The sequence below is a fragment of the Artibeus jamaicensis genome, unplaced genomic scaffold (assembly GCF_021234435.1).
Source record: "Artibeus jamaicensis isolate MK-2021 breed Jamaican fruit bat unplaced genomic scaffold, CSHL_Jam_final contig_1085, whole genome shotgun sequence".
Classification (NCBI taxonomy): Eukaryota; Metazoa; Chordata; class Mammalia; order Chiroptera; family Phyllostomidae; genus Artibeus; species Artibeus jamaicensis.
The window spans coordinates 748,409-771,228 of record NW_026521214.1 but is presented as its reverse complement, the minus strand read 5'-3'; the positions used below and the strand labels follow the sequence as shown (position 1 = coordinate 771,228).

Below are 22,820 nucleotides of genomic sequence, written 5' to 3'. Positions count from 1 at the left end.
GGGAGTGGGGAAATGCGCCGAGTTTGTCCTTCCTCATGACTGTTTTGGCTTTTGGGGGTCCTTTACATTTCCACGTGGATATTAGCTTACTTATTTCTGCAGAAAAAGGCAGTTGGAATTGTGACACTGAATCTGTTGATTGATTGGGGATGTGTTGCCACGGTAAAGGTAATAGCATCGTGCCTTTAATCTGCAGGATTCATGTGTTTAGGTCATCTCCAATTTTGTGTAACAATGGTTTATGTTTTTTTTTTTTTAAGATTTTATTTATTTATCTTTAGAGGGGAAGGAGAGAGGGAGAGAAACATCAATGTATGGTTGCCTCTAGTGCTTCCCCTGCTTGGAAATAGCCTGCAGGGAACTGGCCTGCAACCCAGGCATGTGCCCTGACTGGGAATCAAACCGCGATCCTCTGGTTTGCAGGCCGAGCTCAATCCACTGAGCCACACCAGCCAGGGCTGCTTTATGGTTTTTTAAAATATATATTTTATTGATTATGTCATTACAGTTGTCCTATTTCACCCCCTTCATTTCCCTCCACTCTGCACACCCCCTCCCCCAATCCTCCCCTTTTGTTTATGTCCATGTATCACAAGTTCTTTAGATTCTATATTTCCCCTACTATTCTTGCCTTCCCCACTGTCTATTTTCTACCTACTGTCTATGCTACTTATTCTCTGTACCTTCTCCCTTCTCCTCCTCCCACTCCCCTGTTGCTAACCCTCCATGTGATCTCTGTTTCTGTGGTTCTTTTCCTGTTCTAGTTGTTTGCTTAGTTTGTTTTTGTTTTTGTTTTAAGTGTGGTGGTTAATAATTTTGAGTTTTCTGTCATTTTACTGTACATGTTTTTCATCTTTTTCTTAGATAACTCTCTTTAATGTTTCATATAATAAGGGCTTGGTGATGATGAACTCCTTGAATTTGATCTTATCTGAGAAGCACTTTATCTGCCCTTCCATTCTAAATGAAAGCTTTGCTGGATAGAGCAATCTTGGATGTAGGTCTTTGGATTTCATGACTCGGAATACTTCTTTTCAGCCCCTTCTTACCTGTAAGGTGTCTTTTGAGAAATCTGCTGACAGTCTGATGTGGACTCCTTTGTAGGTGACTGTCCCCTTATCTCTTGCTGCTTCTAGGATTCTCTCCTTCATTTTCATCTTGGCTAATGTAATGATGATGTGCCTTGGTGTGTTTCTTCTTGGGTCCAACTTCTTTGGGACTCTCTGAGCTTCCTGGATTTCCTGGAAGTCTATTGCTTTTGCCAGATTGGGGAAATTCTCCTTTATTATTTGTTCCAATAAGTGTTCTACTCGTGGCTGTTCTCTTCCCCTTCTGGTACCCCTATAATTCGGATGTTGGAATGTTTAAAGATGTCCTGGAGGTTCCTAAGCCTCTCCTCATTTTTTTGAATTCTTGTTTCTTCATTATTTTCTGATTGGTCATTCTTTTCTTCCTTCTGGTCCACTCCCTTGATCTGAGTCCCAGTTTCCTTTCCATCACTATTGGTTTCCTGTGCATTTCCCTTCATTTCAATTAGTTTAGCCTTCATTTGTTCCTCTAATTTGTGACTAAAATCAACCAGTTCTGTGAGCATCCTGATCACCAGTGTTTTAAACTGTGCATCTGTTAGGTTGTCTATCTCTTGGTTGCTTAGAATTATTGGCTCTGGGGCTTTGAGCTGTTCTTGAGCCATAATGTTTTGGTCTGTTCACACCTGTTCTGTATGAGGGGCGGAGCCTTAGGTGTTCACCAGGACAGGGCAACCCAGGTGGCTGGGTTGTGATGCTGTATGTGGGGTTGGGGTCAGAGAGAGGCAATGGCGTTTGTTCTGTCCTCTCTTGGATTTCAGTCCCCTCTTCTGCTTTCCGCAAGCAAGCTGGGCCCCCCTGGTGCTGGCTCTTGGGTGTGTGGGCCTGTGCACCCTTCAGGACCCTGTGGGTCTCTCCAACAAACTCTCTGTGAGCCTGGGAGCTTCTCCTGGCACCTTGACCCCGAAAGTCTTTCCAATTGGTGCTTTCAGGCTCTAATTCCCATCACTAGGGCCCTAGTCTGAGCAGTCTCACTGCTCACTCCTTCGCTTGTTTACATGCACGGGAATGTGTGACCGCAGTCAGCCAGCTGCCTTGTGCCCTCACTGGGTCCGCCTGTTGCCACCCCACGCCTGGGATTTGCCAGTCGCTGCCTGTGCTCCTGGGTCGGTCCAACTGCTTTTTCTTGTGTGACCCCGCTCCGCCGCTGACTCCGCTCTCTTACTGGTCTGGCTGAATGGTTCGTTGTTGTCGGACTTCCGTACGGTTCAGTTTTCTGTGTTTTAGCTGCGTTTTTGTTACTAAAACTTTGTTGTCTTGAATCTTGGTTGTACGAGTAGGAAGTGTTTCCACCTACGCCTCCATCTTGGCAGGAAGTCTTCTCAGTGCTTTATGGTTTTTATTGTACAGGTTTTGCACTTCTTTCATTAGTTCTGTTCTTAAGTATTTTATTCTTTTTGATAAATTTTATTTTTGTATTGTTTATTGCTAAGGTATGGAAATACAGCTGGGTTTTAATATTGATTTTTCAACTTTGCTGTATTGGTTTGCTACAGTAGTTCCTTTGTGAATTCTTCAGGGTTTTCTGTGTATTAGATTGTGGAATCTGCAGGTAGAGAGAGTTTGCATTTTCCTTCCAATCTGCATGCCTGATCGCTGCGGCTAAGATTCTGTGGGTAAGGATTTGAGCACGAAGTTGAAATAGCAGTGGTGACACGGGTGTTCTTGTCTCGTCCCGGATCTGAGAGGAAGGCCTCAGGCGCCGGTCACTGCGTGTGGTGGTAGCTGTGGGTCCTCATGTGACCTTTGTTGTGTGGAGGTAGTTTCCTCCGTTGTTCCTGGTTTGCTGCGTGTTTTTACCATGAAAAGGTGTCACATTTTGTCAGACGTTTTTCCTCCATCAGCCGAGATGTGTTTCTCTTTCGCTCTGCTGATGCGGTGCAGTGTGCGGATTCCTGCTCCTGGGTCGAGCCTCTCCCCGCACTGCTGGGGTGGGTCCCTGAGTCCCTGTGTGCAGCCCTTCGCATACGCCACTGGCTTTGGTTTGCTAAGACTGTTGAGGAGGCTCGTGTCTGTATCCATAGGGGATGTGGGTGCGCTGTTCTGACGTCTCGCACGTTCTCAGTGTGTGACTGACATGGTGCGACCGCTGTGGGAAGCAGTCTGGTGGCTCCTCAGAGAGCCGAACGTAGGATCAGATGCCCCAGCAGCTCCACTGTGCAGCGTGCGCCCGGAATTGAACCGGGTGCTCACTCAGGCGCTCGCTGACAGTAGCCAGAGTGTCAAGACAGCTGGGACGAACGGGTGAACGAGATGTGGCAGATGCAGGTAGTGGAATGGTCTTCAGTCACCAGAGGGTGAAGGCATCTTACACGCCGCACGCGGAGGAAGCTGGCGCTGTGCCAAGTGAAAAGCCAGACACGCACACTCGTGTAACGTGTGATTCCCTTAATGGGAAGCAGGCGGGTTGGTGGCTGCCGGGGGTCCCGGGTGGTGGAGAATGACTGCTTAGTGGCCAGGGGCTTTGAACTATTGGGGTGGCCAGAAAGTTTGCTTTTTTCCATACTGTGGCTCTAGTAGTGCTTAGTTGTCTTTAACTTCATTTGAAACAATTTTGTTAGATTCTATTGTGACCGCTGTCATATCAGCGTACATTTTAAAAAGCTTATCAAAACTGGTGAATTTTTGGGTGGCCATTTTAATATTGAAGATGGAAGAAAATATGCCACATTTTTGGCCTGTTGTGCTTTATTATTTCAAGAAAGGCAAAAAAGAGATTTGTGCAGTGTGTGGAGGAGGTGCTATGACTGATGGAACATGTCAGAGTGGTTTGAGAAGTTTCGTGCTGGAGATTTCTTGCTGGACGGTGTTCCATAGTCGGGTGGACCAGTCGATAGCGATCAATTTGAGACATTAACTGAGATCAATCAAAGTTAAACCAAGGGGAAGGTAGCCAACATACTCAAAATATCCGAATCGATAGTTATTGGTGAACATGAAAATGTCTTTTATTTTACGGAAAAGACTGAGTGGACTTCTGGACACCCCATTACATGGGGATGGTAAGTAGCTGTACAACTTACATGAATGTACCAAAGGCCACTGAATTGTTGCTCGCTTTGAAATGCTTGGTTCTGTGTATGCAAAGTTCGCCCGAGAGGGGAATCCAGTTCAGGCCTCGGTTTGTGTCCCCAGGTCTGAGGAAGCGAACAAGGCCTTCTCCGCAGCCGTGCAGATGCACGACGTGCTGGTGAAAGCGTGGGCCATGTGGGGCGACTACCTGGAGAACATCTTCGTCAAGGAGCGGCAGCTGCATCTTGGGGTGTCCGCCATCACCTGCTACCTGCACGCGTGCCGGCATCAGAATGAGAGCAAATCGAGGAAGTACTTAGCCAAGGTGAGGCCGAGAGAGTCAGCTCTGACCACAGATGGCCTGGTGGCCTTCGGGTGTGGAGGACAGGTCAGCTGTCCTACACCCGTGCTGGGCGAGAGGCTGGGTTTCGTGCCTTCAGTCTCCGCTCTCATTGCTCTTCGAAGTTCAGTGGTAACGCTGAGGAAACTGAGGTGTGGACATACTTGGGGTCCCCAGACATTTAAGCAGCAAAACTGAGCCTGAGTCTGGGTCTTAGGACGCAAGTCCAGCGTTCTCAGTGGGATGGCAGCCTGGGCAGAAGTTCCTGCGAAGTGGCGAGGGTCTGCAAGGAGGTTGTGCCAGCCAGACACCTGAGAGCTTCTGATCTCTTTCTGCAGGGCCAGTGTGCATGGTCCTAGAGCCCGTTGGCTCCAGTTGCAGGTCACGTTGCATCCTGTGGTCTGTGTGCACACTATGGGGTGGGGTCGTGGCTGCTGGCGTTCTCAGCCTGTGTTGCCGTGGCAGTGCTGGGCTCTGGACTGGCCGTTGGATGAGTGCCTGCTGCTGGTCACTGGCCTGATCCTCCTCCAGTGTTGCTCTGGCCCGTGTCCACCAAGGAGTAGACAGATACCACCCAGAGTGAATTCTTGCAGAAAACTTAAGAGTAAATTGTTCTTTACCGTTTTGTCCATTCAAGATTTGGGTGTTTTTAGCATTCCTTGATGTGATCCCCAAATTTGGAATGCACACCATCAGCACATAGTGACTACAGCTGACTGTGTGAAACAAACCGGCTGTCGTAACACAGAGAAACTGCCTGAGTATCTGACTCCACACCTGCCGTTTTAGAAGTCACTGTTTCCGCCATCCTGGGATGCTAGGCTGCCAGCCTGTGGCCGGCCCGATCCTAGGGGGGCTGCCCTGAGGTCTAGAGCTGGAGTCGTCCTGTCCCGGAGGGGGCGCGAGGTGACTCGGCAGGTGGGCTGCTGGGCTGCTGGGCCATCCGCCTGTTGCCTCCTCGGGGCCGTGGGCTGAGCTGATTAGATCATCTGGCAATTGGCAGTTCAGCTACATCTAGAAAAAAACTTTATTCAGGTGTTTGGCTTTATTTATATGTTCAGTGGAGCTGTACTGTTGGCCCTTCCGTAGACGCGTTTCCAGTAACACTGCTCTGCGTGGCATTTCAGTGTGGGGAGGAAGTCACGGGAAGGCCTCAGGATACTCAGCCGACCCCAGGACTGTCCCTCCTCTCTCAGGTGCTGTGGCTCTTGAGTTTCGATGATGACAAGAACACTCTGGCGGACGCGGTGGACAAGTACTGCATCGGCGTGCCACCCGTCCAGTGGCTGGCCTGGGTCCCCCAGCTGCTCACCTGCCTGGTCGGCTCCGAGGGGAAGCTGCTCCTGAACCTTATTAGCCAGGTTGGTGTGACAAGGTGTCTGTGTTCACAGAGAGTCGTGTCTTCCTTTCACTTTCTTTCCAGAGAGAAAAGGTGCATGTTCACAGTGTGGGAGTAGGTCAGAGAGACGGGAAAATGCACACATGTGGAGGCCACTTGATACAAGGCGTAACGACATGTGCTCGCAGACCGTATCAGGCCTGTAGTGTTAGTGTTAAAATGTGGTTTCTCTGCTTGAATACGTTGCCGTGTGAGGTGCAAGTAAAATGAACAGGCTCGTCGACGCACACGCGCTCGAGCGTGCTGGGGGCAGGAGTCACAGTTAAAGGCGGGTCTGCCGTCCGTGCTGGGCGGGCTTCGGGGCTCCCTCTAGAGTGAGGGAGGCTCGCCCTTGGTGGTGGGGGTGGCCGCCCTTGGCAGGGGGGAGACAGCTGGAGCACCGGGGGTGGGGGCACACGTCAGCAGGCAGCTCTCAGAACCATTCTTGGAACGTGGTTCCAGAATGTTCCTCTGCTGAGAGAGGACTGGGGTCAGAGGAAGGACCCAACAGCAGAAGCTGAGAGACACTTCAGTCCAGGGTCAGCATCTCTGTGCTTCCTTTTACGGAATTACAGTCGAGTGACCTACGAATGAGGTGCTTAGGCACTTAGGAACCTGCCGCACTTCTCTCTCTGGGTTTACTTGGCTTTTTACACTCGGTGCGTCATCTGCGTTGTACCCAGAGGTGGCTTTATCGCTCTCCCTAAGAGGAGGTAGCTGTGTTTCTGCACATGGGCCTTTAGCTTGGGTTGATCTGCTGGGATGTAGATTCCGCGTATTTATTTGTGTTGTCACTCACTGAACATCTCTTAATGCACATTAGCATCCACCCTGTGGCCTGTGCCAGAGTGTGGTGACACCCCCTTCGCCCTTTGGAAGGAGCCCTGTGTCCCAGTTTGGTGAAGCTGGGTTTTCCCACTGGAAACTGCAAACACTTCTCACTGTGGTTATGCAGCTTAAAGTTTCCCCGATGGGCCGTCCCACAGTTCCCAGTGAGCTGTGGCAGATACAAGGCCGGAGTTGTCTTGTGTCTTCCTGTTTGCCTGCATGAGGTCCGGGGATGTGGGCACTTCGCCTTCCTGGGATTTGCTCAGCCACGTGACAGTGTGGTTTCTGCGTTGCTGATGTCCCCAGGCAGAACCGCTGAGATGTAGGTGCTGTGTAGGTCTTTGTTGGATTTTTAAAAGCTGTACTGGATGTTTTACTGGCTGTACCTGGCCTCGGGCACTAGATCGGGATCACAGTGCTGGCTTCCTCAGTTTGAGTGCAGACGGAGGCCCATGCCTGGTTCACATCGGTTGCTTTGGTGTGAACTGACTGGGTGCAGAGGCACAGTGGGGGGCAGGCTCTTCATTGCTCCGTGTCTCTGAGCAGGTCGGACGAGTGTACCCCCAGGCGGTCTACTTCCCCATCCGGACCCTGTACCTGACCCTGAAGATAGAGCAGCGGGAACGCTACAAGAGCGGTACGTCTCGGCGGGGCCAGCGGGCCAAGCTGGGCGGGCTTGTTCCACGGGCCTCCCGTCCATGCACGCTGCCTCACAGCCGCTGACCTCCTGGCGGGGGCGGGTCTGTCTTCAGCTCTGAGAGGGCAGTTGGGGACCAGAAGGCAGAGCCTGGTCTCTTGAGTGTGACATTTATGGTTCTCCTTTGCCACTGTGTGAGTGGATGTCCCTTTGCCCATGTGATTTGTTCCTTATGTAGAAATCACTTAGGGAATTGTTAACTGTAGGTAATTACAAATGACTTCTCTTATGAGTTACAAGCACCTTCTGGTAAGCAGTGTAAATGTTAGTTACTATGTTCATGTTGTTTAGGTTATAAGGATTAGCTTCAGGTGTCAGAAGGGTCAGCATAGAAATCTATCTTACCAGCTGTCAAATTTACTCAAAATACAATATTTTAAATCTACATTGACTAAGTCCCAGCATGTAAAGAAATAACTCACCTGATGGGTTCAGCTGCCTGCTAAGCACAGCCCTTTGTAAACCCGTAAAGGACCATGTCAGGTGGTTCAGGGCACAGGCGGTCGTGCCGCAGGCCTGGGCTTCCTGCACAGGTGCCGGTGCGGCCGGTGGGGGCTCTGTCTGCTCTGCGCTGGGCGGGTTGGGAACTCGCGCGGCACTTGTCGCCTCTGACCCCCTGGGACTCCCCAGGGGGGGTTCATGTTTTGATCATTTTAAAGTTAAGACTTTTTATTCAGTGAACTGAAGCTGGAAAAATGGGGTTCAGGGGGTTTAATATAATTTTTCTCATAGCAAGTGGCCATATTGTAGACTTGCTTGTTAAATACGTTTAGGTTCTCTGAGCTACTCTATGAGGGATGTGTTGCCAAACACTTTTTCTAGACGTTTAATAAACGGTCCTGCGCAGGGTCAAGTTGAAAAAGAGAGCGCAGCGAGCACTCATGCAGCCCCTCCTGGTTCCCCGCCAGCACGCTGCTGCGTCTGCCTCCTCTGTCAGCGCAGACGCACCCGCCGAACCTGGGGCAGCCGGCTGCAGACACTCAGACCCCCGTGCCCCAGTCCCCCCGCCCCGCTCCTGGGAACTAGGCCTTCTCCCAGGCAGGCCTGGGGAACGGTCTCGTGGTGTGCTAGCGCGCCGGCAGGAACCAGCGTTCCTTTGGCCGGTGGGTCCTCTAGAGCACCAAGCTCTAGCCCCGGTCAGTTCTGCGTTGACATTGGCGTTGTGTGTATTGCTCTCAGATTCTGGACAGCAGCAGCCAAGTTCAGTGGGTAACCAGTCCCATTCTGCATCAGATCCAGGGCCCATAAGAGCAACAGCCCCCATGTGGCGCTGCAGCCGAATCATGCACATGCAGCGGGAACTGCACCCCACCCTTCTGTCTTCCCTGGAAGGCATCGTCGACCAGATGGTCTGGTTCCGAGAGAACTGGCACGAAGAGGTATTTGGGCGTAATCTCGAGAGTGTCGTTCCATGCGCTTCTGTGGCTGCGTGGTCTTCATGCAGCTGCCTGGTCCTTTCATAAGTCTGGTTGAGTTGAGCGATGGGACAGGCAAAGAGTGGATGTCTGCACACCAGTGTGGCCTTCAGTGTTCAAAGTGGGAGATTTGAAAAGAGGATGAAATTGAGAAGACCGTTCCTGCCCTTAAAGTGCTTGTTTTCTCACTCGCAGGAGCTGAGTCACTTCCACGGCACAGGCGGACGAGACGGGTGGTGTGGGTAGGAGTGGGGGCGGTGGCTGACTGCAGTGATCCCCAGGGCAGGACTTAGTTCTTCAGTGGTCTTCTCAGCCACGTGGCCACACCCTCACTGGTGTGTGTCTGACCTGATGATAGACGGTCGGCCTTTGCTGCCCCGGTGCTTACTCAGTGGCGGTCCGAGGCCCCCGTGTTGCCACCCTGCTCTCATGTGCGCATGCAGGCCTGTGACCATGGCCTAGAGCTCCCCATTACCAGGAAACACAGCTGACAGCGTGGAGCACACACTGAGCCTACCCCGCAGTGCTCCAGACACTGTCCCGGTGGTGGCGGGGCCGTGCTGTTGGAGGCTCTGGGGCCGGTGAGCTGCTGGGAGCGCGCTTGGTGGTGAACTGTGTCTGGTCCCTCCTACCAGGTGCTGAGGCAGCTCCAGCAGGGCCTGGCGAAGTGCTACTCAGTCGCGTTTGAGAAGAGCGGAGCGGTGTCCGATGCCAAAATCACCCCGCACACGCTGAACTTCGTCAAGAAGCTGGTGAGCACGTTCGGGGTTGGCCTGGAGAATGTGTCCAACGTCTCCACCATGTTCTCCAGCGCAGCCTCCGAGTCGCTGGCCCGGCGGGCACAGGCCACTGCACAGGACCCCGTCTTCCAGAAGCTGAAGGGCCAGTTCACCACCGGTGAGTCTGCCTCCACACCAGGGAGGGCACCCCGACAGTTCCTCAGGCTTTCTCACGTGACAACTGTGAAGAGCTCGATACTGAGTGGCACACAAAGCCACTCTGAAAAGGACACCTGCTGTGTGATACGTGTTTACTTGTGAAATGTCACGCTAACCGAGGTGGAGAGTGGGTCAGTGGTGGCCAGGGGGTGGAGGGTGGGGGCGGGGGTGTGTAGCTCTAAGGTGCTCCTCGAAGTGTCTGCGGATGGACCGGAGGGCGCCTTCGTGGGGGTGCTGGTCACACCGAGAACCGGCTTGTGCTGGGACAGCTGCACCCTCTGTGGCGTCTCCCGCGTCAGTGTGATTAACTTAACCAGTTTCTGGCTCCCTGTTCGCAGTGGTGACCCCTCTGCTGTTTTTTCTGCCTTTAGCTGCTGCCCAGCCTGCAGCATCTCTGGAGAAGGGGGAGGCGGGAGGCCGGAGGCAGCTATCTTTGCAGGCTGCTGGACGGCTTGGCCCCTAGCAAAGTAGTGAGAAGGGGATGGGACCCTGCCCGGGGCCCAGCCCACTCCATCTGACTCGGGGTGGGAAGAGCGCAGGGCAGCCCTCGGCCCCAGTCATGGGGCGGCCGTCTTGCCGGGCCTCGGGGTAATCGGTCCTTGTCAGCGTGAGGACAGTGCCCCCGTGGCTTCCCTGAACCCCTATCTCAAACAGAAGCAGTTGGGCTTTTCCTGACCTTTGGGCCCCAGCAAGGTAGGGGGACGAGACTCCAGTCCGCCATTGGTGCTCTTCTGGGTGGGCACTGAGGGTTTTTTAAAGAAGGACTTACCTTTTGATAAACTCTGAGAACCGCATTGACCAGAGTACTTTAAATGCTTAGTGAAAGTACACGTTTGCCTTTTTTGTCATTTTGATCACTTGCCCCAATTCCTTCTGATGAGCTGGTGTACAATTTCGTCTTCTGGACAGTTTCTTCTTGTGCTTTGCTGGATTGCTGTGTGGGCTCTCACACAGGGCCTCAGTTCCCCAGGGCAGCACCTGCTCTTGGGTGCCCTCTGCGCGTGGCCGAGGGGCTCCTGAGGTCCCTGCACCATTCCTGAAGCAAGCGGGCTTGGTGGGGGTGAGGGTCCGGGTTGGCGGCCCTCTCTGGCCCTGGGAGAGCTGCCACACCAGGACTTAGCTCTGTCCTTCAGGCCCCGCTGACACATTGAAGAGCAGGCGGGATTCTGGGAGGCGGTGCCGGGCTGGGTAGACATAGGCCTATTCCAGCCGGGAGGTGTTTGCGTGGTGATTTGGGTGAGTTAGAAATAGCCCAGGTGACTAAAAACATTTATTCATACTTTATTTTGAAGATTTCGACTTCAGTGTTCCAGGATCCATGAAGCTTCATAATCTTATTTCTAAATTGAAAAAGTGGATTAAAATTCTGGAGGCCAAAACCAAGCAACTTCCGAAGTTCTTCCTCATAGAAGAGAAGTGTCGGTTTCTGAGCAATTTCTCGGCACAGACGGCAGAGGTGGAAATCCCAGGGGAGTTTCTGATGCCAAAGCCGACACACTATTACATCAAGATCGCTCGGTGAGTGGGCCCGGAGCTGCCTGAGCAGTTAGTTGAGTGGCGGGGCCCTTAAGGGTCTGGTCTGACTGGTGGGTTAACTGTCTTGTCTGAGTCAAGTTTGTGTTTGCTTCCAAAGCACTTTTTCTAATCGCCCTCAGAAACTGGACAAAGTCAAGTGTCCTGGTCTTCCTTTATACACACAGCACAGAATTGGGGCAGATTCAGATGGTCGTAGGTGTAGTGGAGTATGTTGCATCTCGTTGGGAGTGCGAAGGGGGCGGGGAGAGGCTGCCTTGTCCAGCAGTCAGGTGTGTCTGGGTTTCTTTCTCTCTCAGGTGCAACCTGTGTGTCCCGGGTTTAATTTCCCTTCCCCCAGACCTGACCTGGCTCCTGGCTGGGGCCTCCTCCCTGACCTTTGTCAGTGGTCGAGGAGGGCGAGGGCCCATCCATCCCCATGCTGGCTCCTCGGGGCGCCTGTGAGGGGCAGGAGGGAGCGTGCTGGGCCCTCCCAGCCCTGCTGCTGTTAGGCTTGGGGCTGGGCCGGTGCCCCACGTAGCTCCTGGAGCCGGGCCCGGGCGAGTCTTCTGAAACTGCAGTTCATCCCCCGCCTTCGGTTTTCCCGCTGCTGTGGTTCCTTCTCTCCTGTTGTGACGTAACTGCACAGTCTGTGAACTAGTCAGGGCAGGGGGGTGTGCACAGCGGCCGGTTCCTCCTGCCGCTCTGGGGAGGCCCCGTCTCCCTCCGTCTCCGTTCAGAGGAGAGAAGCAGGCTGGGGACACGGCTGTGCCTGTGCTGCAGGTTTATGCCCCGGGTGGAGATCGTGCAGAAGCACAACACCGCTGCCAGGAGGCTGTACATCCGCGGGCACAACGGCAAGATCTACCCGTACCTGGTCATGAACGACGCCTGCCTGACGGAGTCGCGCAGGGAGGAGCGCGTGCTGCAGCTGCTGCGCCTGCTCAACCCCTGTCTGGAGAAGAGGAAGGAGACCACGAAGCGGCACTTGTTTTTCACAGGTGGGGGGCTGCACTGGCGGGCACCTGGTGCAGTACATTAGCCGTGAGGGCTTCAGCCCCGTCCGTCACCCCAGGCAGGTGCCGAGCTGTGCTGAGCAGGGAAGGCCTCGTAAGGAGGTCCGGCCCCTGCCTGGCCTGCAGGCTCCTCACTGCGAGGTGGGTGTTTTGATGGGCCTCTGGAAAAGGAGGCGCTGTGTCTGGGCCCACCGCCCCCCCGAGTCTTCCCTCCCACACCCCCCACACCCCCACACCCACAGGCTCTAGCAGAACCCGGGCTGAATGGAGGCTTTGTCCCGGGTCTGTTACCAGCACACCTCAGTGTGCGGAGAGGCCTCTGGACTCCTGGACCCCACACAGCCATGCGTGGGCGCTGCCCGAGCTTGCCTTCGGGGAGCAAAACACAAGGCTCGGGCAAGTCCAGGGCCCGGAAAGGCCACAGGGGTCGTGGGTGGGTGGCAGCCAGCAGCACCCAGGTGCGGGCTCCCCATAGCTGAGTTGTCCCTGGTGATTCGGGAGGGACCTGTGTCTGCCTGTAACGAGGTGGTGGATGAGACCTGTCGTCCCACCCAGAGAAGAAAACCGTTGGTAAGGAATTTGCATGTTAAATCCCTGCGTCTAGGAGCCCATCGCAGTGCAACTCTAGTCATGTGTGGGGCTTTCTTAAATTCAGTCTCACCAGAACAAGGAGTCGACTAAAAAACACGTTGGTCTGTGTGCATTTTGACATGCGTGTGACGTGATCTCTTGTGTTGGTCCCATCTGTGGATAGTAGATGGTTCTTCCAAAGCTGCACACTCGTACGGACCACCCAGTGGTGGTCCTGTGTGCGTGCCTGCCCTGGAGTCCTTGCCAATTCCTCTACCGTTTGAAGCCCGGAGACACTGCAGCAGCTGTGGTTCGCCTGGCCCTTGACCGAATGCTGACACTCCGGGCAGGCGGTCCCCGCTGCCGCTCCCCTGCGCACTGGCACCTGCACAGTGGGCGGTCCCTGTGTCGTTTTTAAGATCCTGCTAAAGAATTTCTGTCCAGCTGCATCTAAGCGCAGGGTGACAGCAGCTCGGGTTCTATCCCCAGCACACGGAGCCCTGTGCCACCTGCGCTGCCTCGGCCTGCAGAGTGTGACCGGACTTCTTCCGCCTGAGGTGTGCCGACCCCGGAGCTCCTCTCATCTGCCCACTTCTCTCACCCCTCTCTCCTCAGTCCCTCGAGTCGTGGCAGTGTCCCCACAGATGCGCCTCGTGGAGGACAACCCCTCGTCTCTCTCCCTCGTGGAGATCTACAAGCAGCGCTGTGCCAAGAAGGGCATCGAGCATGACAACCCCATCTCCCGGTACTACGACAGACTGGCCACTGTGCAGGCGCGCGGGACGCAGGCCAGCCACCAGGTGCGAGATCGGTACAGGCAGGTGCCAGCTGCGGCCTGAGGTCTCGGCCGCCTCTGCAGTGGTGCCTCCGGGCCGGGTGCTCAGGAGACGTGCGTGTGCGTGTGTGTGTTTGGGGGTGGTGAGAGTTCCATCTTGGATTGTGAGATGGTAGAAATGATGTGACCATGGACTTGGTGAAGGGACATTTGCTGCTGATCGTTGGTTCTGACAGGAAAGAGAGGTAAGTTTTACCCTCGGAGAGGTTCCCAGTTGCTTACAAAACAACCTAGAAACTACAACTTTAAATACAACTTCACGGCAAACTCTCTGGCAGCCACACCTGGTCTACATGATGCGAAGCTGTTGGCTCTGTGCTCCGTTGACCTAGGCACCCGGTGTGTGGCCTGTGCATTTTCTAAACCACAGAGGGTGACCACTGAAGCTGGGGCCGGCTGTCCCGGTCCCACAGACTCTGCCTGCACCTACTCTGGGGACAGAGCTCCCTCCTCACCTGCGGGTCTCTGCCCTCGGTGGACAGCAGGGCAGGTGTGGATTCTTGATGAGAAGGGCTCATGGGGGACCATGCGTGTCACCGAGGAGCAGCTGCCTCAGCCTGCTGCCCGGAGGCTGCAGGGGCCCTTGTCGCGCTGCTCAGGACTGCCTTGAGGGTCCTGGCAGTGACACTACAGGGCTGGAAGCGGCAGCCTCACCTTCATTCTCCTGGGGGCTCATTTCAGTCCGTCTGGGTCCCGGATGACTGGGCTCTGTGGCAGGGCTCAGTGCAGGCTGAGCCCAGATGGTTCAGGCCGCGAGTCTGGTGCAGCCTCCACCTTGGTGCTGTCAGGGCCAGTGGGGTCCCTCTGTCTGGCTGGCTCCTGGGGACAGCGCATCACCTCCTTTGGGAATCGGTGTCCAGTCCTTGTTGGGGTCCAGGTCACTCTGGACCATGGGAAGTTTTGAGGTGTTTGTGGGAGATGGATGGATGGATGGATGGTGTTCTTGAGGCCACACTCACCTTTGACAGTGTGGGGCCGGCGGCCTCAATTTACACAAACGTGCCCCTGCCAGAGCTCCACCCTTCTGCGAACCGCACGTCTGATGGACACTCTCTGGCCGAGTGCAGTGCTGGGCTGTGCTGGGTCGTGCTGGGGTCGTGCTGTGCCCACGAGAAGCCAGCCAGCAACTCAAAACAGCCCCAGCTTCACACCCTCCTCTTCCTCTGTGTGCCCCAGTTGGCCGTGTTGTTAACTCCCTTGTCCTTTGCGTTTTTACAACACGTTTATTCAGATGTAATTCCTGTGCCACAGAACTCACTCATCTTTAAAACATACAGTTCTGTGTGTGCAGAGTGTCCACAGCTGTGCGGTCCTCGCCGTGGTCTGCGCCGTGTTTCATCAGCCCCATAGGAACCTCACACCTGTCAGTGGTCACCCTGTTCCTCTGCCCCCTGCCCCTGGCAGCCAGTTTTTCAGTCCCTGCACGTGCCTGTTTGGACTCAGCATGTGAGTGGAATCGGGTAGTAGTTGGTGTTTGTGGCTGGTCTTAGTGTGCCGTTCCCGGGTTGGTCCGTTTGGTAGTAGTGCGAGTCGGTGGTTTGGTTCTTCCCGTTGCTGAGTAGCGCTCCTCTGCGTGCACATCGTGCGTTTAAACTGCCCGTCCGTCAGTCGGTTGATGTGGGGGTCGTCCGTGCTTCCCGCTAGGTCAGCCGATGCTGCTGGGCACAGCTGTGTGCGTGCGTCTGTGTGACGTGCGTTTTCACTTCGCCTGGACTCGTGGGTACTAGTAGAGCTGCCGGGTGGGCGGCGGCTCTGCCGCGTTTAGCGTTTTGATGAGCTGCCTGCGGCCTGAGGTGACCGCAGCGCGTGCGGGTGCTGGTGCCCCACGTTCTTGTCCGTGCTGCTGTCCGTCCGCTCACTGTGGCTCCCCCGTGGGCGGGAAGCGCTGGCTCTGTTTGTTCGTGAGTAGTGACATCGAGCGGCTTCTCATTTCCTAACTGGCGCTTTGTGTACTTCTTTGGAGGAAAGTCTGCGTAAGGCCTTTGCTCGATTTGGCTTGTCTTTTTATTGTTCATTCTAAGAATGCTTTGTATGTTCTGGGTATAAGTAACTTGTTGATGCAAGTAACTTTTTTTTCCTAAGTATTGGCTGTTTTCCTGATTCTTTGCATGTAATAGTATTTTTGTTGGAAACTGGACATTTTAAATAATGTGGTTATGAAACTAAGAATTATTTAAAAGCATCTAGAAGGCAGGTCCTCTCCCCCTGGGTTTGTCATCGTTGCTGGTTTTGTCAGGTGCAGCCTTCAAGGCTGCTGCTCTGTTATGAGCTGTTTGATGAAGGTCGTCTCAGGTGCCTTGAACCAGTGAGTCACCCACCTTTCTGAGGGCCCGCGCGTGTGTGGGTGTGTGTGCGTGTGCCTGTGGGTGTGTGTCACAGCACACCTGCAGCACGGTCCGGGGGTGAGCCGACACCTGGCCTCCACTTCCTGCTTGCACAGTCTCAGGGTCCACATAGAGCGAGCCCACAGGACCTGCCCAGGGTGTCCTAGTGTGGGCGTGGCCGTCTGGGCTCCATGCGAATTGGTCCTCCCAAATCGTTTTCAGCCAGGGCCACAAAAGGCTGCTCCTCCCCGAGTGAGCCCTGCGTGCACTTGGACACGGGCCTGATGGGGGATCTTTCCCAGGAGGCTGCCTGACAGGTCGGGCTGGGGACTGAGCCCCTGGGGCTGAGGCTTTCTCTGGGGTCACAGACCCATTCTGGTCACTGCTTTGCCTGCTAGTTCCTGGGGCTGCACCGCTTCCAAGGCTGTTTTGGAGCCTAGGGGTGGGATAAGTGACTAAAGCGCCCCAAAGCTCGCTCTGACCAGGCGGGCAGTAGGTTGGAGCACTGACCTGTAACCAGAAGGCTGTGGGTTTGATTCCTGGTCAGAGCGTGTACAGGAGACGGTTGATTGCTGTTTCTTTCAAATCAATAAAACATACTTGGTGAGAATTTAAAAATGGTAAAAGTAAAATGCTACGAGACGGTTGATTGCTGTTTCTCTCTCAAATCAATAAAACATCCTTGCTGAGAATTTAAAAATGGTAAAAGTAAAATGCTACAGAGCTCATCGCTCTCACCAAGATTCACCTTTACTTCATTGACTAAAAGCTGTTCGGATTATTGTAAGCTTTGGTTTGATGTCCAGAGTTCAGGAAAAGATCATTTGCATGACTTTTGCCAGTGTTCCCATTGCTTTTCCAAAGGAGCAGCCTTTGTCCCCACTCTGCTCTCCCAGAGTCGCTTCTGTGCATTTCACAGATGAGGACACGAGCAGGACAGGGACGCCAGGGCGACGGGCTGTGTGGGGCTTGTGGCCTGGGGCCCACACTCCGGTGGCCGCACAGAGAACGCGGCAGGGCTCAGCCCAGGTGGACCCGTGCCGGTCTGTGCAGCAGGACCCGAATTACTCGGCGTCCCTCTCACTGGGGCTGGCGCTCAGCTGGTGACATTCCAGATCGTCTTGTGAGCCTCCTGGCACAGGGCGCAGGTTTGGAGTACAGTGTGGCGTTTGCTCTGATGGCAGGCTGGCTCCTCAGTGCACGGAGCTTTGTGAGAGCCTTCAAGACGAGGTGGTGGTGTTGGTTTCTGACCATTGTTTTCTTTGTTCTGTTAACTGGCCTGGCGTGTTCTGTGGTTAGTTGTTGTATGCAGGTGTTTGCGTGAACGTTTGGTCACGTCACACTTAGTCGTGAACGAAGGCTTCTGTGTAGGCAGCTCCATCGTCACCTGGAGCAGGAGATGCGGACCCTGGAGGGAAACCAAGCAGTCCGTGTGTCCCGGGCCTGGTCCAAGGACACTGCACATGTGTTTGTCAACAAAAGGAGCTCTGCTGGTGCCGCATGAGATGCTAGTTTGAGAGTTTCCGTTTGAAGGAAAAGAGGGAGCGTTAGGTGGAGCACTAGAGTTCCTGCGTGACGCACCGTTTCAGGTCCTGCGGGACGTCCTCAAGGAGGTGCAGAGCAACATGGTGCCCCGCAGCATGCTGAAGGAGTGGGCCCTGCACACCTTCCCCAGCGCCACCGACTACTGGACCTTCCGGAAGATGTTCACCATCCAGCTCTCACTGATCGGCTTTGCGGAGTTCGTGCTGCATTTGAATAGACTCAACCCCGAGATGCTGCAGATCGCTCAGGTGTGTGGCGCGAGCGGGCAGACCCTCCCCTGGAGGAGAGCCTGCATTCTCTGTAAGTTGCTGACACGTCCCCTCCCGACGTTTAGGACACCGGCAAACTGAACGTGGCCTACTTCCGGTTCGACATAAACGACGCGACTGGAGACCTGGATGCCAACCGCCCCGTCCCTTTTCGCCTCACGCCCAACATTTCCGAGTTTCTGACCACCATCGGCGTCTCGGGCCCCCTGACCGCCTCCATGATCGCCGTCGCCCGGTGCTTCGCTCAGCCCAACTTCAAGGTAGGCCACGGGCTCCTCGGCGAGAAGCCCAGCTGGTGTGACCTCACAGGAAGTGAGCTCGAGGAGGGTGGGCTGCTGTGTGGCTAAAGTGTCTTGTCTTGGGAAGCGGGGTGTCGGACGAGTTCGGGGTGTCTCAGGAGCCTGCTGACAAAGGGGAACTGGCAGCCGCCACTGGGCCTCTCCCCGAGTGTCCGCATCGCACGCCCGCAGGGTGCACTGCGCTTTATAGCGCCTTCTCTCTGTCACGCTGAAAACCCCGCTGCTCCAGAGGGTGGGGGGTGGCCTGCAGTGGGGCGCTGTCTCGCTGGAGCTGTGGTGACAGGCACCGCGCCGGCTGCTGAGGTTGGTCCTCATCGAGTCCTCACAGCTCAGCAGTTGTGCAGATGGGGAAACTGAGCCCAGGGAAGGTGAGTGGCAGTCAGAGGTCATCCAGCCAGGGCAGGACACACAGGATTCAAAGCCACTTCATTCTGACTTGGAAGCTTTCTCCTCACAGTTGAGGACAGAACACAATTTACTGTTTTTTGTTTGCGTGTTTTAACTTATGAGATCAGCTGTGTCTTTTTTCCTTTTTTTTCACAGATAGGCAGTTTGTGCCTAGAGAAGTCTTTAGACACTTAATTGTTTTTCCAGAACATTCACTTGGAATAGTTTTTGAATCACTGAGTAAACTGCTAACGGGGTACAGGACTTCACAGGGCACACACGTCACGCTGCACCTGTGTGTGTCTGTTGCATCGCCCATCCCTCTCTGTGTGGTGTGCATAGGCGCATGCGTGTCTGTCGTGTGAGGCGCTGCTTGGGGTGTCAGGTGGACTCTTTTGGATGCATGTAAAAGTAAATAGCTGGTCGCCGCTTCTCGAGGGCGGGGCTTGTGCTCTGCTGCGGTGGGCACTGTTCCCTGCTGTCATTTTGTGCCGGGACCGGAAATGCATTTTCAGTTAGAGGGACATTATACTTCTGGAAATAATTGTAGAGCAATTACAATATTAGAATAGTAGAATGACATTTAATTTGAAAACTCTGAAGAAAATTAAGAAAGCGCTCCTTATTTACTTTTGAAGTTTGTTTTCCAGTTATAGCTGAAATTCAGTGTTTGTTAGTTTCAGGGGTGCAGCGTAGTGGTCATTTACGTAATGTAGGAAGTGATGGCCCTGGTGGGCCTAGTGCCCACTTGGCACTGGACAGGGTTATTTGTGCTTCCATCCCTGCGCCTGTTCTGTGACCAACAGTTTGTGCTCCTCAGTCCCTTCACCTTTCTCACCCAGTGCCCTGACCTGTGTTCCGTCTGGTTGTCGTCAGTTTGTTCTGTGTCCGTTTTGTTTTGTTCTTTAGATTCCACGTATAGGAGAAACCCTGTGTATGGTATTTGCTGTTCTGTGTCTCTTGTTTTGCTTAGCACACTACCTTCTAGGTCTGTCCGTGCTGTTGCAAATGGCAAGATTCCCTTCTTTTTTGTGACGGTCTGTTGCACGTATGACCCACAGCTTTTTATCTGCTGTCTGTCCTTGGGCACTTGGGCTGCTTCCATGTCTGGTTACTACAAATAATGCTTCAGCGAACATAGGGGTGCACATGTCTTTTTTAATTAGTGCTTTGAATTTCTTTGGGTAAATACCCTGCAGTGGACTTGGTGGATCCTGTGGTAGATCTGTTTTTGACTTTTGAGGAAACCCCACACAACCGTTTGCCATGGTGGCTGCCCCAGTCCGCGTTCCCATCAGCAGTGCAGGAGGGCTCCCCTTTCCCACGGCCTCGCCAGCACTTGTTTGCTGACTTACTGGCTCTCCTCAGTTCGAAGGCCCGTTACAGCTTGGGGCGACACCACGCACTACTCATCACGTAGACTGTGCTGGTGCAGATGGGAAGGAGTTGGGCCTGCCCCACGCTCTGGGCCAGATTTCTCCACAGCCTGACTGACCCTCCAGGTGTCGTGTGAGGTCACTTTCAAGCTGTCCTGGTCCCTGAGATGAAAGCACTCAGTGGTCTGTGAGGCGAAGGCGGGTTGTGGCTGGGTGTCTCAGTCCATGAGGATTCGGGAGATCTGTCGTCAGTCTGCCTCCTGAGTGACCCTGCGTCTCTCCCGGTGTCCTGCCCCATTCCCTTCCCCGCCCCTGCAGCCTGACCCCCTGAGGCACTTGCTCCCTGTCCAGAAGCAGCCCCTAGACCCCCCCATCTCCTGTGCCCTCCCTGGAGGACAGGGTGCCTGGGCTTCCTGACCCTGGCAGGAGTGGCGGCCCTTTATTACTCCCTCCCTGCGCCCTTCAGCTCAGGGTCCCTGGGTGGTCGGTAGTCCTGCTCTCTCTGACCTCACTTGTCAGCTAAAACCGCAGTGTTGACAAAGCCCAGCCCTTGCCTCCTCCTCGCTGCTCCCGGGAGACCGGTGAGTGCAGGAGCCCCCACCAGTGTCTGGCACCCGAAGAACAGGATGCCAAACCACGTGGTGCGCACGTGCCAGTCTCTGCCCTCCAACGTGCCCCCTTCGCATCCTCCAGCTCTGCGTCCCCGCCCTCGCTAGCCCCTTCACTGGGAAGGGCCGTGGGGGAGCCCTGCTCCCCAGCGTCAGGAGTGGCTCTCGGCAGTGGCCTGCTCTGGACTCTTACATTTGCTCCGTCTTTAACCTTCACATGTTTTGAGGAGAGAGATTCTGCGACCATGCCCTGTGCACGGAAGGGGAAGCTGCGGCACAGAGGGTGGAGCAGGTGGGAAGGGGTGGGGCCAGGAGTCTCCCAGGCCCGCTGGCGCCCCCTGGTGGACTCACACGGCTCAGGCCTCTGTGCGCGGTCCCTTGTCCGGAGACGTGTCCTGCAGCAGGCCCCTGCTTTGCACCCTTGGTGGGTCCTGTTTGTCCTGAGTGTCACCTCCTCACAGACTCCTGAGACTCCTCCTGTCCCCTCACCTGCTCTCCCCCTGCCGCACCCACTGCCGCCTGGTGCGTCCTGCACTTCAGGGTGCGCCTCCTCCACTCTGTCCACTCTTAGCCGCGGGCCCTCCCGGGAGCAGAGGGGCAGACAGGCTGGCCCCGGGAGTGGCGTGCAGCGGCAAGTTTGCATGCCCGGCCGTGGAAGACCCGACAGAAAGCAGGGCCTCGACTCTGAGGCGTGGCAGCTGTTGCTCCCTGTGGGGGAGGCTTTGCCCGAGAGGCTTCCCGAGCCCGCTCCGGGAGGGGTCGCCCTGGTTCTCCCTCAGCAGCTCTCCGGCCCTTCTTGTTTGAACACGGACTCTTCTGTTCTCCCCTCGCATAGGTGGACGGCATCCTGAAAACTGTGCTTCGAGATGAGATCATTGCCTGGCACAAGAAAACGCAGGAGGACACCTCCTCGCCGCTCTCGGCCGCCGGGCAGCCAGAGAACATGGACGGCCAGCAGCTGGTCTCCCTGGTGCAGAAGGCCGTCACGGCCATCATGACCCGCCTGCACAACCTTGCCCAGTTTGAAGGCGGTGAGAGCAAAGTGAACACCCTGGTGGCTGCCGCCAACAGCCTGGACAACCTGTGCCGCATGGACCCGGCCTGGCATCCCTGGCTGTGATGTGGCTGCCCCTGCCCCTGAAATGTGAAGGTCGCCTCCCAGGCTCCCGGCCCTTTGTGCCCAGCGGCTCCTCCCCAGGTCATGGGACCCGGAAGCCTGTGGCTTCCCCTCCACCCTCTGCATGGGGAGGAGGGAGGAGGGTGGGGGGTGATTTGGCTGAGAGGGGCTGAGCTGCGGGGAAGCGCCCGGGGAGGCCCCCAGAGAGGCGCCCCAGAAGCCAGTGCCGAGGCTACTCTGGGCTTTTAAAGGAACTTCTCAGGAAGGCGGGCCAGCCTGGCCTCGGCTCCTGTGTGGGTCCACATCCCTGCGTCTGGGTGAGCAAGCAGCCAGCCTGCGGGGTGGTTCCCTGGCATCGTTTGTAACGCACGGCAGTGACCCCCGGCAGGACCTCTGTGACAGGTGCACCGGAGGTCCATCTGGTCCGAGAAATGGGAACTGGGGGGCGAACCGCGCTGGCCCGGCCCCGAGCACAGGCCCCTGCTGCGTGACCCGGCGTCCGTCCGGGCGGTGCTGTGCCTGTGTGGTCGGGTGGGTCCCACCGGAGAGCCGGCAGGGGCTGGAGCCTCTTACCGGCTGGCTTTCTGAATGTCTGCTAGCCGTTTACTATCATTCTACCCCCAAATCACCTCTTCCTTCCTAATTTAAAAAGAGAAACAGCAACAGAATTTTGTCTGTTAACTCCAGTCTGTGTTCACATTTTTATACATATGAGTATTGAGAATGTTCTATCTAAATTTGTACAGTGTGATTTTTTTAGAATAAATATTTTATAAAAGGATGCCTTGTCGCTTCTGGTTGAAATGTCTGCTCCTCCAAGGAGTTTCCTCCGCTCTTAGGGCCTAGAGGGCCCCTGGCCTATGTGGGCCGTGCCCGGGGTGACACCTGCGTCCTGCCTGGAACTCGGGTCTGAGCCAGGCGGCTTGTGACCAGTGATGAGCAGGCTGTCCGGACTTTGGTGGCATGAAAGTGAGCCCAGGAATCGGGTTCCTCTCGTCCTGACATGTTTCCACATGTCAGGGACGTTGCTGTTTAACCTGTGTGTGGATGACCTGCGTGTGCAGGTGGCCTGTGCGTGCAGGTGGCCTGTGCATGCGGGTGCCAGCAGGAGGTAGCCGGGCAGGCCGCAGCTCCACGAGGCTGGAGGCCTCCGGTGCCCCCTGCAGGGCAGCGTCCTGGGTTTGGAGTGTCCACGAGCTCACTTCCAGGCTCTTGTCCTTCCTCCCGCATGCCAGCACCTCAGGTAGGGAGTGGGCAGCACAGAGC

The 22,820-nt window shown here is 55.2% G+C and overlaps 1 protein-coding gene across 4 annotated transcripts in view; it reads left to right on the top strand.

The window, feature by feature from the left end:
* The window catches only part of TRRAP (transformation/transcription domain associated protein), a 124,439-nt gene extending 102,104 nt beyond the window's left edge, over positions 1-22,335 (top strand). For all 4 annotated transcript variants that reach the window (XM_037164016.2, XM_037164013.2, XM_037164015.2 and 1 more), the window contains exons 61-71: positions 4,224-4,425; positions 5,637-5,801; positions 7,193-7,283; positions 8,523-8,722; positions 9,394-9,655; positions 10,989-11,214; positions 11,992-12,209; positions 13,410-13,594; positions 17,543-17,746; positions 17,833-18,027; positions 21,273-22,335. In XM_037164016.2, the coding sequence (XP_037019911.1) occupies positions 4,224-4,425; positions 5,637-5,801; positions 7,193-7,283; positions 8,523-8,722; positions 9,394-9,655; positions 10,989-11,214; positions 11,992-12,209; positions 13,410-13,594; positions 17,543-17,746; positions 17,833-18,027; positions 21,273-21,557 (2,233 nt within the window). In that variant the 3' untranslated portion in view covers positions 21,558-22,335. The remainder of the gene's footprint in view (positions 1-4,223; positions 4,426-5,636; positions 5,802-7,192; positions 7,284-8,522; positions 8,723-9,393; positions 9,656-10,988; positions 11,215-11,991; positions 12,210-13,409; positions 13,595-17,542; positions 17,747-17,832; positions 18,028-21,272) is intronic.
* Positions 22,336-22,820: the final 485 nt, after the last annotated feature.